We start from the raw sequence: 17,663 nt of genomic DNA on the forward strand, positions 1-17,663 counted from the left end.
GAAGTACATAATTCTGATTAGTCTAAGGCCACAGTATAAGTATTGCTATAACACAGTAGCAACAAATTTTATTTAATACACTTATTTATAGAATCTTATTTAATTGCCATTTTTAAGAGAAAGTTGAATACTAACAATTTTAATTACTTTTGAATTGTATTTTTGTAGCTTTATAATTGAGTTGATTGTGTCTATATGTACACATACACACAGAGATATACACCTAAACATATATTTATACATATACATACATGTATGTATTTATATGTCAGTGTGTGCATATGTGCTCATGTGTTTAGAATTCACTCAACTAGAAACTTGGAAAAACATAGTTCAGAAGATTAAATATATGTAAATGTATCAAGTCTGATACACATATTCATTATAGCTAGTTGATATCATCTTAACATCTCAAGTAGAGTGATAACAGAGGTGACCAAACTTTTTTGTGAAAAAAGCCATTGAGTAAATATTTCCAGCTTTGTAGGCCATGTTCATTCTGTTGTAACTAGCAAATCAGTAATATATGATGAATGGGTATGGTTATGTTGCAATAAAATTTTTTCTTGGTAGACATTAAAATTTTAGAAAAGGCTGGTCAGACTTGACTTGTGGACTATATTTTAACTAAAAATATAAATTTTATAAAACTACCTTATCATTATTTAACTCTGATTAGGAGTAAAAAAATCAGGTCTTTTAAACCTAATTTAAGACTTTCATTTCAACAAAGTATTCTATATAAAAACACCATCCTCAAGAAACTGAATATACTCTTGGTAAAATATCATTGCATTATGAAAATGTCAGGAATCATAAAATTTTCTTAATATTATTATAGTTGTAGAAATCTAACTCAATCACTGCTGTTGCATCATAAGGCAATTTTATTATACATATAACTTTCTATATTTTAAAAGTAATATCCAAAATGAAGATGTTATAATTTAAAACAATCTAAGATTCTTACCCTAAAGTATTTATTGAAATAGAATAGTAAACAGAATATTTATTATAATTGTTGAAGCAAATTATTTAAGAAATAAAAAAATAAAAAATAAAAGTAAATATTTTAATTAATGAATATAAGATTAAATCACTACAATAAATATAAGAACATAAATTAAGAAAATACATTTTATTATAGTTTTTTAAAAACTGCATACTTGAGGTCTGTCTGGGAAAAGGTACAGCCATTGTTAATACAATGAGAACAGTTTGTGCAACATTGATGTAAACCCCAGCCAAGAGAGTGGACTGGAATGTACAGGTGTGAACAACTTCAACTTCACTGTACTTCAGTGGGGGCAGTAGATGCTATTGAGTGAGCATGTGATCTGTGTGTCCATGACATTCAAAAAATGACTGAGTGAGTAGAGCAATGACTTTGGATCAAATTTTAAGTTAAGCTTGAACATTCCTCTACAGAAACTATTTGAATGAGTCAGAAGGTCGTGGCTATGGGCAACTGGAGATTGGCAGCTTCATCACATCAATGCATTACGTCTCATTCAGGGTTTTTTTTTTTTTTGTTTGTTTGTTTGTTTTGTTTTGTTTTGTTTTTAGCAAAACAACAAATCACCCAGGTGACTCAATACCCCTACAGGCTAGATATGGCACATTGCAATTTATGGCTTTTCCCAAAACTATAATCACATTTGAAAGGGAATAGATTTTAGACCATCGATGATATTCAGGAAATGTGACAGGGCAGCTGAAGTTACTTGAGAGAACTGTGTGAGGTCCCAAGGTGCCTGCTTTGAAGGGGACTGAAGAGTCATTGTCCTTATGTACAATGTTTCTTGTACCTGGGATCTTCTTCAATAAATGTGTCTATTTTTCATATTACATGGCTAGATAGCTCTGGACAGACCTTGTACTCCTGTTATTAGTATTTGAGCTTAACTAATCTAACTAAATAAAATGAAACTATATATAATAAAACAACATTAATCTAAACAACATGTTGATTAGTGAAATATGTAAAAAGGCAAATTTTCTAGAAAACATAGGCAACATCTGAACTAAGCACAAATGAAGCTCAAAGCACAGTTACTCTCAACTGAGTAAAAAGAAAATATCACACTGATAAAGTACACTCCACATACTAAAATGAAACTGCATAGTACTATAAGAATTATAAAACATACTGCAGTAAACATATTTTCAAAAATGAAAGCTAAATAAGCTATACATTATAGACTTAAAATTTGAAGTTTTTCTCTCACAATTTGTCTTTCTCTTCCTTTTCATTCCTCTCTCCCCATCCTCCCTCCCCTTTCTCCCTCTTTCTCAGAGAGTGTGTACTATCTACCCATCAGGAGAAATAAATGCAAGAAAACATTCTTCTAGGAAGTGCCAACAAATAAGTCACATGCTATATCAGCATGGTACATTTAAAGTGAAACTAAAAGTTATACAATGAACAAATTATATTAACTAATAAATTGTCCCATCTGTTAAGAGGTGATTAAAGACCAGGGTAAATATAACCTATATACTATTTTGAGATTAATTCTTCCAGGACAAGGAAATATTATGTCTGCTTTGACTTGCCCTCATTTAATTTTCATATGTCAAAAGAATTGAGAGAGGAGGGGATACCTCGGCTATTAAGGATATCACTGCCAGAAAACATTTTCCTCCAAAATTGCTTAAGAATGGACAGCAAATAATTAGACTGTGCAATTTGTTCTTCAAATCAATCAGAGTAATTACTTAATGATAAAATTGTCCAATATCATTTGAGTCTCCAATTACCCAAAGAGAGAAATATACTTGCAATGTTCTGTCTTGCTCACAAAATGTATAAACCTTATTATAATCCTTGCTCAGCATTTAGATACAAGCATTAGAATATTTGACACACTAATAGAACATGTTTGCAAAGCGTAAGAGACTGAGATTTCATGAATTGATAAAAACATTCATTTTTATTATATTATGATATAATATTATAAGTATAAACCCTGAGATTTATTTTTAAATCAGTTATATGAAAATGGATGTAATGTAGCATAATAGGATGTCTATTAAAAAGCAGTAAATGGATGGTTGAACCAAGAACTTGGGTTTTATTCCCAACTTTGTGACTAGTTTAATGTGTAACACAGGCAATTCATGCTACTGCTCCAGGTCTCAGTATTCTCATAGTGAATAAGAAGAGTGATTAATCAGGACTTAAATTTTGGAAACTTCTTTTATATATCTGTGATAATGATTTTACCTTTGTTTGGGTTTTAATGAAGTGTAAAATATTTTGACACCAATAATCTATTAAACCCTGAGGGATTAAAAAAAAAAGCTTTAGTTGTTTTGGATTAATTCATGCTTTATGCTAAAAGGAGACATAGAATAAAAAAATATCTTGTAATTTTGCACAGAGGAGTAAAATCTATTTCATTTTCTTTTTTATTTTACAGGCAGATTGCAGTTATAGGAGACAGTTACAGGTAGCATTATAGTTGGTACACACTCGTACAAACACATATATACATATATATATATATATATAATTTCAATGTATTTTCCCAATGTGTATGTGTATCTTCTAGCCAAAGAAATTAAGAGAAGTACTACTATAGAAGAATTTATGAAATGAATGAAGAATGAGAAAAATAGCTAAATTTGTTTTTTTCCCTTGTGATTGTCTTGAGTTTTAAACAATTTTTTTATTTTTTCAAGAAAATAGATATGAGAGTTTGAGCAAAATCAAAGGGGGGAATAATATTATCAAACCATAGAAGACATGACCACAGTACCAGTGGAATAGGATTGTCTCATTAGCTATAGGGGAATGCATTGAGAGAAAGAGACACATGGACAGCTTTATAAAAAAGAAACAAGCAAACAAAAAATACGGAGCCTCTCCAAATAATGTTTAAGATCAAATGTTTGATTTTTCTATAAATTTTATCACTGCAAGAAACATTAATCCAGATGGTGAAGGAGTTTAGAGGTTGGAGAACTGAATATTAATCAATGTGAACAGTTAGGGACAACTTTAAAAATTGGAAATAGTTCTTGAGATAAACTTTAAAACATTAACAAAACTTGGAGACTTGCAAAGTATGGAGGATCCCATTCTAAGTAAAATGAACAGTGTGAGCAAAGTCCAGGAAGTGGATACATCTGTGAAAGAGGAAATTATTCTGAAAGAAGTGAGGCTTTATCAGAGAGAATTTGAATTTAAGAATACTTTGACAAAATGTCAGATTATGATACACCTTGAAAGTCAGCCCATGGAGACAGATGGCCTTTTCCCTGACAATACTTTGAAATTACACAGTTCTTCAACAGGACAGTGACATGATTAAAATAGTATTTGAAAAGGTTAGTTTTCAGCAAGGTGTGAAAATATTGGATGGGGTGAGCGGAAGTAGTTAAATCACATTGGATACTTTGAAATTTAAATGGAACATTATAAATATATTTACAATAATTAAAGATATGTATCCAGGATTAGTAAATATAGTACAAGAATAGATTTTACAGTTAATCTGTTGCATAACATAACCCATCTATCAACTTATGTCTAAATGAAGTTAACACTCAACCAAACAAAGCAAAATGTTATTGAAATAGTATACTTCAGATGCTAAAACAATTAATCATGTAATCTGATGAATTACATTAATTAGCATCTTTCTGTTTTAGTAGAAACCAGTCCAATAAAGGTAGCTCAAAGAGGTTATGCACTGACTGACCAATAACTTGTCCTGTTAAACTTAAAAGAGGAGTTTGTGGGGCTATTAAAAAATCACATTAACTAAAAGTCTCAGATTATGATATACACCATTTCCTTTGTTTTTTTTATTCCTTTATTTTATTAAATCATTTTTTATCGTTATTATATTACAGTTGTCCCAATTTTCTCCCTTTTCTCTCCTCTGCCAATCCCAGCCTCTGCTCCCACAATCAATTCCCACAATTTTGTCCATGTCCATGGGTCATTCATACATGTTCTTTGTCGAGTCCCTTTCCCTTCTTTCCACCATTATTCCCCTCCTCTCTCCCCTGTTGTCACTTTCAGTCTGTTCCACTTTTCTATGCCTGTGGTTCTATTCTGTTCATTAGTATATTTTATTCATTAGATTCCACTTATAGGTGAGATTATATGATATTTGCCTTTCATCAACTGGCTTATTTCACTTAGCATACTATTCTCCAGTTCCCTCCATGCTGTTGCAAAGGTAGGAGTTCCTTCTTTCTGTCCACTGCATAGTATTCCATTGTGTAAGTATACCATGTTATTTTGATCTAATCATTTACTGATGGTCCCTTAGGCTGTTTTCAGCACTTGGCTATTGTAAATAGCACCACTATGAAGATAGGGTGCCATAAGTTCTTTTGAATTGGTGACTTGGGATTCTTAGGGTATATTCCCAGCAGAATAACCACTGGGTCAAAAGGCAGTTCCATTTTCTGTTTTTTTTTTTTTTTTTGAGGAAATTCCATACTGCTTCCCACAGGGGCTACACCAGTCTGCATTCCCACCAAAAGTGCACTAGGGTTCCCTTTTCTCCGCATCCTGGCCAGCAAGTGTTCATTGATTTACTGATGATAACCTTTCTGATTGCTGTGAGGTGGTATCTCATTGTGGTTTTAATTTGCATCTCTCTGATGGCTAGCGATGTTGAGTGTGTTTTCATATGCCTATATGCCATCTGTATGTCTTACTTGGATCCTTTCAGATCCTTTGCCCATTTTCTAAATGAATTATTTGTCTTCCTGCTATTGAGTCATATGAGTTCTTTATATATTTTGGAGATCAGCCCCTTATCCAATGTATCATTCTTAAAATTTATTTATGAATCGAAGAATGTTATTGTTGAGATAAATTGGATACATTGTAATAATTTTTAAAATCTTATAGAGTTTAAAGACCCAATGCTATATTCAATACTCAAATTGCACTGATATCCTCCTATAAACTAGATACTTGTTTTTAATGTAAAAAGAAAATGCATCTTGGAGGTAAAGAAGAACTGCTAAAATGTGGTTTATTTTTCTTAAAGTACATATAATAGGTGATATTAGAGGGACTTTAGAAATATTTTCTAATTTAATGGAATAAGAAAAAATTATAATAAAGTAACCACTGTTAAAAAAAATAATACTTTGCTCATGAATTTGGCTCTATGGAAAAGAAAAAAAACCAAACTTATTTAATAAATTGAAAATATTACTTTATAAATATTTTTAATAATTTGATCACCATTTTCTTACAAGAATTTAATTGTGAATTATAATTAAACATTTTGAATCTGCCAAATAATTCTAAGAGTGAGGAAATAACTATAAATTAATAAAATCTTAAATAGGTATTGTTTTCAATATTTAGTTACTGCTACCACTTCAGCAATATGAAAAATATTAGTTTATCACCTTACCATGAGAATAAATAGCTCCTATTGAGCATCAGTAAGCATGCATGTGGATTCAGAGACAAAATTGTCCAAGATGATGATGAATGTTAATATTTTGGTCATTATTATAAATAAGTAATTTTTTCTGTAGTGAAGTGAATTCCTAAAATCACGTCAGAATTCATCCAGACCTTATTTTTTTCTAAAGCATTGTTCTATAAAATTTCCTTGATATTTGTAAACAGTTAAGCATATTATTATAGAGGACTCGTTCCAAACCATATATAGTATACAGTTAGCTAGCTATAGAAAACACAAAGAAAACACAAAGAGAGAGTGGATAGAAACTGACCTCATTCACTGTGGCGTAGTAGCTTTCATGCTTGAATTGTGGTGCGTTGTCATTCCTGTCTCTCACCACTATTCGAACTTCATGGTAGATAACAGTGCCCACTTTTTTGTTAACGCACTGGACTTTCACCACAATGGAGTGTATGTTCATTGGTGGCTGCAATGCAGAAATTGTATCTTAAAAAAAACAAAACTTTTGAAATCAAAGTTTCTTAATACTGTCAAAGCTCTTATTTAATAAAATTTTCTCTATTGTTCATTTTCACATGACAATACCTATGAAAAATGATCCATTTGCACAAGTTTAAGGACAAGATAAGAAAATTACAATTATTTAATTGTTCAATTTTTTGTCTCAAAACATAAGGTCTTAAGTAGCTTCATGTTCACAATTAAAGGACTGGTGATAAATACAATGACAATATTAATGTTGAGATTTGCTTGGCTAGAACAAATTTTTCAAAAGTTATAAAAGCAACAGTATAAACTTCTAAGTTATGTAAACAATGTGTTAATGACAAAATCATTGGGGAAGGATTGTATAACATTTCGGTCCATTTATATTTTTGCTAAAATATTATATGTTAATACATGATAAAATTAAAATGCAGATAAGCAAAAGAGAATCTATATATACACAGTCCAACCAAACACACTCACTCTATATGTTTAAATGTTTATTTTTCTAATTTCCTCCTTCTCCAAATATACGCTTATTATACACATAAGTACACATGCAGAGTGGATATCATAGTAATAATGAGCTGTCTTATGTTGTCAGTCTTCATCATTATAAATTATACTTCAATAAGCATTCTATACATAAACATGTACTAAATTATTTAATTATTTTTATGATAAATTTGGTGGAGAAAAGTACCTTCAAAGCATAATTTATTTACTCAGATCTCATGGCTTAGGACTTGCAGAATTGGGCTGCACACCTATTACTCTTTGATTCTAGAGTCAAAGTGTTTAACACTAAAAAGTGTATCTTTGTGATTTTTAAAATCTTTTTCAAGCTTGCAAAAATTTTCCTCTAAATACATCATTTTATTAGCATGGTCTGTTCCTACCACCTAATCTAAAAAACCATAACTCTAGCCTGAAATCTCTTTTCTACTTTTCCTTTTATTATTCATTTTTCTGTATTGCATTTTTCACCTACCACTTGGCATATTACGTAGTTTACTTGTTTTGATTTTTCTCCTGTTACTAGACTGAAAGCTTCACAAAACCCAGGGTAATCTTTTGGTCATGGCTAAGTCTTCTACCATGAACTAGCACTAGGACAAATGACTGTGTAAACTCTGAGTCTGCTTGACTTCCAGACCTAGCTCTATAACCTACTATAAAATCTAAACAGAAAATATCACTGTTCTTTGTTTTTTCATCTCAACAGATAGGGATAAAAGTAAACTCTGATATGATAGAATTATTATAAGTATTATATGAAATAATTTCATGGTAGGCACATATTAACATATGATGGATATAAAATACATTTTTAATTTATAAAAAATGTAAATATCCACAAAAGTGAGAAATAAGGACTCCATAACATATAGCTTATAATATTTAATTTTAAATAAGTTATTAAATATTTGGATTAAAGTCAATTTAAAAATATATCAATGCTAACTCGAAGCTAGGATAAATACATTAACCCTTTGAGTGCCATGCACAATTCGAAATTTGCATCAACATGAAAAAAACTTATATCAATATATAACCTGAGGTACAAAAAAAGAGAACAAAACATAAAATATGAATTATTCCATTGTTATTTACATTTATAGCCATCGAAAAAAAGAGTCGCTGTGAGCATCGCTGGCACTTTTGCAAAAATTTGTTAGTGTCGCTCACAACAACTTTGGTACTCAAAGGGTTAAAAATGTCACATGTTACATTTTTAAAAGATAAATGTTGTAAAAACTATGTGTAATCTGAAGCAAATATGTTTAATCTGATGAGATACTACCAATAAAGAAAAAGGTAGTTGAATTGATTTCTTCTTAACTGAATAATGTACTTAGAAAAAATAAATAGAAGCATCATTAACAAATGGAAGAGGGTCTCTAGTGATGTGCCATATAGCTCTGTGTTTTAATATCTACCGCATTCCACTTTTAATTGCTGGCATAAATGAAGGCATTAGTCATGTGTACAAAATCTGTGAACATCACAAAGCTCAGAAGGATATAAAATACACTTAATGACAAAAGTCAAGGATTGGATCATTTTAATAAGTCAGAATAACTTATAAAAATAAGTATAGTAGCCCTGGCTGCTACATTGAGGTCTGGCCTGCAAACCAAAGGGTTGCCAGTTAGATTCCCAGTCAAGGTACATGCCTGGGTTGTGGGCTAGGTCCCCAGTTTGGGGCATTTGAGAGGTAACCACACATTGATGTTTCTCACCCTCTCTTTTTCCCTCCCTTCCCCTCTCTCTAAAAATAATTAAATAAACTATTTCTAAAAAATTAAAAATAGTCATAACAAAAATGTTATATTTTAGAATAATAAATTTAAATATATATATTTGAAAATATGAAATTGCTAAAATATAATAAGTGGTTAATGGTTACACACGTTAATATAAAATATAATTCCGAAATATATGAGTGGGAGAAGACTTCCTATGCCAACATTGTAAATGGGTTGCCACAAAAGTAATACAAATTTTATATTCATTAATAATATCAAATGCAGAGACAGGTTTATTACAATAAGCACCATATTCTGGGTGAATAAAATGTGAAATCTGAACACCTTCAAGTATGTGATAAAACGAGGATATTTAAGCTAAAAAATGCAATATTCACTACACATCTGAATGGTTGCTGTGAAATGTTCTAGTGAACATTTAGTTTATTCATTGTAGTCTCAGGAAGGTGAAATAAGAACAATGAATAAAAAGTATTGTGAAGCATTATGTCTTCAATATAAATAGAGGTTTTCAATTAATCTAAAATGGTACAGAATAGAATGGACTATTCTATAAAGCAAGCCCCATCACTAAAAATCTGTAAGCTTGAGGAAAAAAAAAATGATTATTGATAGGTCTTAGAAGTTTTCTGGAAGTAATCTAATTAGATGACCTCCATCTTTACTTCCAATTTTAAAGTGTTTGCTTTAATGTCTATTTAAGAAAAGCCCTGCATATTTCAATTGTGAAGTAAAAAATAATAAATACCAGCACCATTGGCCCTTGGCACACCTTCTGGAAGACAGTCAGTTGAATCATGTTCTTCTAAGGTTATTTGTTTTCTAAATATTGCAAGAGAGACCTATAATACCATTTCATCTCAACCTCTAATACTATATTGAATGGAACCACTAGGACAGGAAGGTCACAATCTTTGCACGTTGCACTGAGACCACTTAGTCCTGCTAAGTGCCCATAAATTAGAGATATCCAGGCCATCTGGAACACTTGTCAGTTTCAACTTTAGCTCTCTATGCAATTGTTAGCAGTATGGATAGAACTTAGCGTGCAATAAATTCCAACTATAATGGATCACGTTGAAGGCAAGAATTCATTGTAGCTAATATATAGCACAGATTGTAATTTTATGTTGGAATATATTCTACTCTACAGTTTAAGAAGATCATGAATATATCAAGTCCAGTTCAACTAAGTCTATTAGTGAGAGTTTAGGGAATCCAAAATGCTTAGAAAAGTTTTAGGGAAATTTGGTTTATCTTTCATAACTGGTGGAAAAAAATATGTCATTGCAATTTTATTTTCTTTCTCTCAAGTTGTTTCATTTATTAAACAAAGAAGAAAAAAGTATGTACAAATTTGGAGATAATTATTTAAAACAACCAAAATCCATTTATTCCTACACATATGAACTATTCTCTCAATTTAAAAATAAATGTTTAACAAAATACTCAATGCTATTTGCATATTTTCATGTTTATGTATATGTGTGTATAGGTTTTGATATGCATAGATAAAGTTCAGGAATAATAGGTTCTAAGAGTTGATGGGGGTTATCCTCGAAAAGTAGAGTTGAAGTAGAAAATAACAGAATAACATTTTTCCAACAAATATGCATGAAAAGACAAAAATATAAAATTGTGATATGAGTTTTTCAGAAAATCACCTAGGATTCAACATGCTAAGAAAAGTTTTTATAGTAAATTTATTGAAGTTATCATATTGATTATAGCACACATCTTCAATCTAAAGGGAATTTAGTTTTTTTAGAAAACATGTTATATGAAGAACTAAATAATTTAGGGGGAAATAAATTTTTAGCAAACCTCGTTAATAATTGTTTTGTTTTTCTTAAAGCAAAGGCAAAACTTATTCAATCCTTACAGGAATAAAATATTTTTTCCCAAGATTTTTCTGTCCATATACTTACCACCTTTAAAAAAATAATCTTCATCATTTCACAAATAAACTGGAAGACAGTGAAAGGAAATAAAACACAGTGTGTTTTAGAAATGATTTTTAAATAATGAAGAAAACTTAAAGGAAATGGCTGATCAGAGTTTTGGCTGTCCTTCACAAATTAAACTTTCACAGTGAATGGCTTACTTATAGAAGTTGCCTAAAGAAAAAAAAAAAGTATGCATTTGAAAATATGACTAGGTATATGTAATATTTAGATATATCTGTAGATTTTTCACCATCAGTTAGTAAGGACATTCTATTTATTTAACTATATTATACAGATAGTTCAATTTGGATTTATATGTATGTAGTCCTTGCACACTAACGCAAGTCACAAAAGAGTTTCAAAGGTTTTGGAGTTTAGAGAAAAATGTACATACCAGTGTTACAATTTGGAAATATTTAATGTACAGTGTAGCATTTAAGACATGTCTTGGTAGTAAATAATATTCAACTAATGGAAGTGAATAACAGTAATTTTAAAGCATAGGTTCAAAAGAGTCTCAGAAAAGGCATAATAAGAAAAAAATTGATGGTATTTAGGTAACAGCACTTGGTTTAGTTTTTCTAGATTAGAGTCTGTATGTTTATAAGTTAAATAAATGAGATAGACAGGTTGCAGCTTGTATCTAGGGAACCTTAAGAGCCAAATAAACCAGTTTGCAATGAAAAGTAATCTACTGTCAAGGTCAGTACTCTGTTGTGGGGCTCTGAATCTAGAATAGGTTGAACCATAAAATGCAGTAAAAACAAACAAACAAACAAAAAACCTATTGGGAGGTTGTTCAAAGTACAAGTGAGAACTTAGAAGGTTTGTACTGCTGTCATGCTAACGATACACATGAAAGATACTCTGTGTAGATAAAACTATGAAACTTAGTTAAATAGATATTGGCCTGAGCAGAGGAGTCAAAGCTTTTGTGCAGCAACCAACTTAGACGCTGAAAGAAGAGATGTAAGATATTTGGGATTGTCATGAACACAATTTTTCTCTATTCGAAGGTATTAGAAGTTTGCCCAGAGTTTTGAGAGCAGTATAATGGGACTGTGCCAGAATCATATTTTTCTTTCTATTATTATTGTAATTATTGATGTTATCACAACCATTACTGTCCCATGCCTTACAGAACTTAGAGAATATTGGTCAAGTAGGACAATAATTGTTAGTGAGACTTAATTTTCATGCCAGGTTGCATTTTTTGGTTGCTTTATCATCCATGACTTGTCTCTCTCCAGTTCCTATCTCTTTCTCGCTCGCTCTCATTCATCTATCTTTCTTGAAGGAAATTTATGTGACTTCAGTGAATAGGAATTTTTAAAAATACATAAAAATTATAATAATCAGGGCATGACATATGGACTAAGCTTGAAAATTGTCAACAGCTCATATATATACAATGACATACGTTTTCTAATTGAGTGCTAATATTTCGTCGTCGTCGTCGGCAGCCGTCCGTCTCGAGAGACGATGGTGTAGCTTCTTAAGAGTCTATCTGCACCGCCGAGAATGGCTGTGCAGTCCGACTCGGGAGTGACACGGTATCTGTCTCCTCCCGTGTTGAATCGACATCTTGCGATGACGCTGAAGCTACAGAGCCTGGGCAGGGTGATATGGAGGGTCTGCTGTTGCCCATGCAGCAGACCCCCCGTCTCTTCGCAGCTGAAGGATCCAAGGGAAAGACGGAGTCAATACAGCTTGGCTTCAGGTGCGCCGCAGGAGTTGCCGGTGTTGACTACAACGTCAAACCGCCTTAGGGACTCCGGCTCCGGATTTTCTGTCGGGGTTTACTCCCTTAGCCTTTCCCCTGAAGAGGTATGCCGCAAGGCAGCGGAGGTTTTTTGGAGTCAGAGTTTTCCTTCTCTGATGTACCCTGACTGGAAGATCGAACCAGCGACACTTAGCTCGCAGGCCGACGCTCAATCCACTGAGCTAAACCAGCCAGGGCCAGTGCTAATATTTAAAACTTGGAAATTTATCTGTTTATATTGTCCCCGGGAATTTTCATAAAAATTATTAGGTTATTAGCTCATTTTTTTATATTTAATCTTAAACTATTTGTAATTTACTTAAAAAATTTCCTTGAGCTCTATGCAGCCATAATTGTTCAAATGTTTCCATTAAAAGATGTTTATGGCCTTGATGAACAAACTGTAGAAAACATGATTTGGAATGCCATCCCTGGAAGATACTCCTAACTGCTGCTGCAAGGGCAGGTATAATTGAACAGTGATCTACCACATGACCTCACTCCCACATCCTTAGCTATAATTGATTTAAGCCAGTGAGTTTTTAGATGCTGTTTTTTCGCTAATCAGAAAAAGAACACAGTGACTATAGTCAGTCTGCACTGAAGTGAAAGCTTATAAAGAGCCAGAGTTGAATGCATATTAATAAAAGCGGCCATCGATGCAAACAAACAAACAAATAACAAAAAATAGGAAAGCAAAATTATATGTAAAAAGAAATCTAATCTGCAGGGACAAAAATGCAGCACATGCACAGAGAAAGGTAGAGATTATAGACTATATGTCCTAAGACTAAGTAGTTTTCCTCTGTCCCAGGTAAATTTACAATTTTGCCACAATCAAATTATTTTTCACATTTATAATACTGATATTTTAAATACTCTACCCATTAATTTGAGTTGTCTTTTCTGATATATTTACCACCAGGTTTATACTATTTTACAATTAAATGAAACTATAATTTGATGAGATTTGGATTAAAAACACTTATTTCCATAACCACTTTTTTAGCGGTAATGATCTATACTACACGTAAAACAGATGGGATTGGGTGAAGAATTTTCAGAATAAAAGCATTTACATACTTATTTAAGAGAAGAAAAGCATTATGGCAGTAGTAAGATAAATTCAAAACAATTTTAAAAAAGGTAATATAGAACATAACTAACTGCACTAAAATTAGAGGTTAAATTAAGATTTATTTTTTTGCAATTCATATGAATATTACTTTCTGTTACGGAAAAGATGGCAAGTATATAAAATCTAAGTATATCATTGAGACTATAGCAAGTTATTCCAGTAAGATGTGACATAAAAATTCTGTGGTAAATAATTATCCTTTCTCTTACTTCTGTTTAGAATTACTAATTTTGATATACAAGATTTTCTAACAATTTGAGACTAAAAAAAAAAAGATGATTATTTAACCAAGGCAAGATATGTAACTTGAGCTCTATGTAATCTAGGTAATTAGTGAAACTCTTGAAATTGATTGCAAACAATTTGTTTATGTGCAAATAAAATTTTCCCTGAGGAATAAATACATAGATTTTATCAGAATCCTATGTGTTACACCTCCCAAAGATGAAAACAATGACAAATCCATAAGTGAAAAGGTGTATTTCAGTCTTTTATCATTCTTTCCTTGATTCTTGGAAACAATATTGGTGAAATGCTTCTTAATGATCAATTTAATCCAGATATAAAGATTTAGTAGTTTCTATATATCAAGTAGTCTTTTTTTCCCACCTTTACATTGTTTTTTAACTTGAAATCCTTCATACCATCTAGCAGCTCTAAACTTTCCTCCTCTTGTTCTTCTTACAACTCTTTTTCCTTCTATATAACTTTTTCTACACTATATCTATATTTCTATTTCTTCTACATGACTTTTTGTTTTATTTTTACATTTACACTTCCAACTTCTTGCTTAAATTCGACTCACACCTTTATCCAAGGAGAAGTCCCTGATATTAAAAATCAAGCTTTGGGTACCTGCCTTTTCATTAATTAGCCGTGTGGACTTCATTTATAGTTTCTAGATTAAACTTTCTTCATATAAACCAAGTACACTAGAGCAGCAGACCAATCAAATGTGTCACAATAACAACAAAAACAGGAACAAAACAAAATACAACAAAAAGAACACGGGAAAGCTAAAAAGTTCCTACTCGTAGGAAGGTTCACGTCCTGCGTCTATTTTAATTCAGGTTTTGTAAGTCCCACCAGCAAGTGAAAGCACCTGTGCTAGATGGTAATGTTAAATCTTTGGTGTGATGTTATTTAACTAAAGTTTCATATTGCTAAGATTTAGAGCATCTACTATTCAATATCTTGTTATTGTTTCAATAAGTTTATTAGCCAAATGATAAACTCATTCTAAGTATGTGAGCATGTGGGTTTTTTTTTAATTTACAAATTTTCCTCTGCAATATTAATGTTACATTTAATATTCTTTAGATGACCTAGTCTCTACCATCTTTAGCTAATTTCAGTTGAGTGTCCACTGACAACACTTTAATTTGCAAACTATCATTGCAGGTTAAACTTGACCATAGCATGGAAACATTTTTTTCATTTTTATGTTAAAGAACCAGCATGGTTTTTTCTTTAAATGATATCTGTGCATATTTTTGTGATTATTACTTTTAGGTCAAATCAATTTTAAGTGTATTCCCATGAGATTATTTCAGTTTAGCCAATGTCCAATAAATTATGCCCATATTTGAAATAAAAAATAATAATACTAAGGAAACAGATATTTGTCTTGAACAGTAAATATAATTTTTGGTAACTAACTAAAATTTAAACAATATTAAAAGCTGAGTGTATGGAATATAATTTCTCAACACTAAAGAATATCTTTTCTCTCTATTCTTAATGCAAACTCAAAATTTGTGCTTTAAATGTTAGAAAATAGCCTCCAAAAAATGCAATTTATTAGTGATTGAGTAAATTATCAAAATCAGCTATAAGGTGATTTTAGAAAAGAATACAAAATATAAAATTACAGTTGTCTCAAATAGATAAGTATTCCATAATTCTCCTAACATGTTATAAAATTCATATGACTTGGATATGGACGTCTCTAAATAGGGCCAGTAAAGGATGTCCATTAATAATGCAGCAGGGGTGGAGGGGGAGGGGTATCCTGCAGCTTCTAATTTGTGCCATTGTCCAGATTATTTTTATAAAACTAAGATTTATGATAATATAAATTAATACAAGATATATTTGAAGATAGCAGCTGTCTTTATTCCATTTTACACCTTAGCCATCCAGCCCAAATGATAAGCTGTGGTGTATGTAAGTAATGTTGCTGTGAGAAAAAACATAGTGTGTGGTGGGCAGTGGTGGGAATGGGGACAACATTAAGGATTACTTATTTTCCCTATATTGAGCCCAACAGTCCTATTCCTTTTCTCCACTGCTACCCAAGTTGTACATCTGCCATCAATGTTCATTCAGCTAAATCAGGGATCTTCCCAAGTGTACAAAGACAGCCCACCCTGGTGGGAGAGTCCTATGTACTGCCCATCTCACCACAAGGCTCTTAAAGTCTCTGAACTTTAGATGTGATGTAGTGTAGGCATCATCTACTCTATGCTATATTGGAAAGTGGCTCATAAATCAAGAGCAAGGTGGTGAGATGACTCAGGCTCATTAAACTGAAAATCTCACATTTGGATTTCACAAACCAGAAATTTGGGATTAGGCATATTTAGATGTACTTGAGTTTTCCCAAGGTCCTGTACGATTACTACCAGTTATTTAAAACTCCACTACGCACACATTCTTCAATGCACACAAGACAGAATTACAAAAAAAAAAAAAAAGAATAAAGTTACATTAAAATAAGTGTACTCAAGTTTTTAAATGTTTTCAGAAATGTTACATTCAATGACTTTGGTAATCTAGATTTTTTAACAAAATATTTAGGTTATGCTGCCTTAAAATGGCTGGGCTGGAACAACTGTACAAGGACCTAGCCAAGAAGTTTGTGCTCACCTTTCACCTTCTTTTAGGTTTTTTTCTTTTTCTTTTTCTTTTTCGTTTTTTACAGCTGTAATAATACATCACCACATACTGATCTTGCAACCAATCCTTACTGCTTGTAGAAGCAACCACCCATGAGTATTGCCACCAAACTCAATACCTAGGTTGCATGTTCAAACCTCACAATGGATTATCACTGTGCTTATTTTACTTTTTCAAGGTTGCCAACCCTTTATTCTAAGCACTCTTTCCTCTCCTAGTTCTGAAATCTGATGAGCTTCCAGGGTGATAGAAGGAGGATACAATGGTTCTCTCACACATATAGTCCCTTACTTTCTATTCTTCTTTCAAGGAGTTTAAAAAAATGTTTTTGTTGATAAGCAGAAAATAAATTCAAGTCGCATAAAGAAAATGTGATATCATATCAATAAACACATACAGATAACTAAAGTATAATACAGTTGTAACACAAAGACAAAGGAAAAAAAATCACTAACATCTCTATCCAGAACTCTGCCTGTGCTGTTCAGGAAAAGCATTTGCTTAATAGGATCCAACAGCACCCAATAATCCACGTTGTCCTTTAAAGAGAGCTCTATGGTGGGGTTTGGTCCTCCAGCAGTCCCTTTGATCAGCATGTTATCCACCAGAATGGTGCCTGGAAACCAAAGAAAGTTACTTGAAAACATTCTACTTGTATGCATTCTTTTTATTATTTTATTTTATTTTCACCATGTATCCAGCATTTATTTTATTAAGAAGCACTCTGTTTAGCACTAAATGTACATTATCTCA

General features: G+C 31.8%; 1 protein-coding gene across 11 annotated transcripts in view; it reads right to left on the bottom strand.

The window, feature by feature from the left end:
- PCDH15 (protocadherin related 15) overlaps positions 1-17,663 on the bottom strand; it is a 686,961-nt gene that overhangs the window by 470,833 nt on the left and 198,465 nt on the right. For all 11 annotated transcript variants that reach the window (XM_090279288.1, XM_090279289.1, XM_090279283.1 and 8 more), the window contains 2 exons: positions 17,366-17,526; positions 6,721-6,876 (listed from right to left, as the gene is read on the bottom strand). In XM_090279288.1, coding sequence (XP_090135414.1) covers positions 6,721-6,876; positions 17,366-17,526 — 317 coding nt within the window. The remainder of the gene's footprint in view (positions 1-6,720; positions 6,877-17,365; positions 17,527-17,663) is intronic.

This window comes from Furipterus horrens, unplaced genomic scaffold (assembly GCF_987537825.1).
Source record: "Furipterus horrens unplaced genomic scaffold, mFurHor1.1.pri manual_scaffold_5, whole genome shotgun sequence".
Lineage (NCBI taxonomy): Eukaryota > Metazoa > Chordata > Mammalia > Chiroptera > Furipteridae > Furipterus > Furipterus horrens.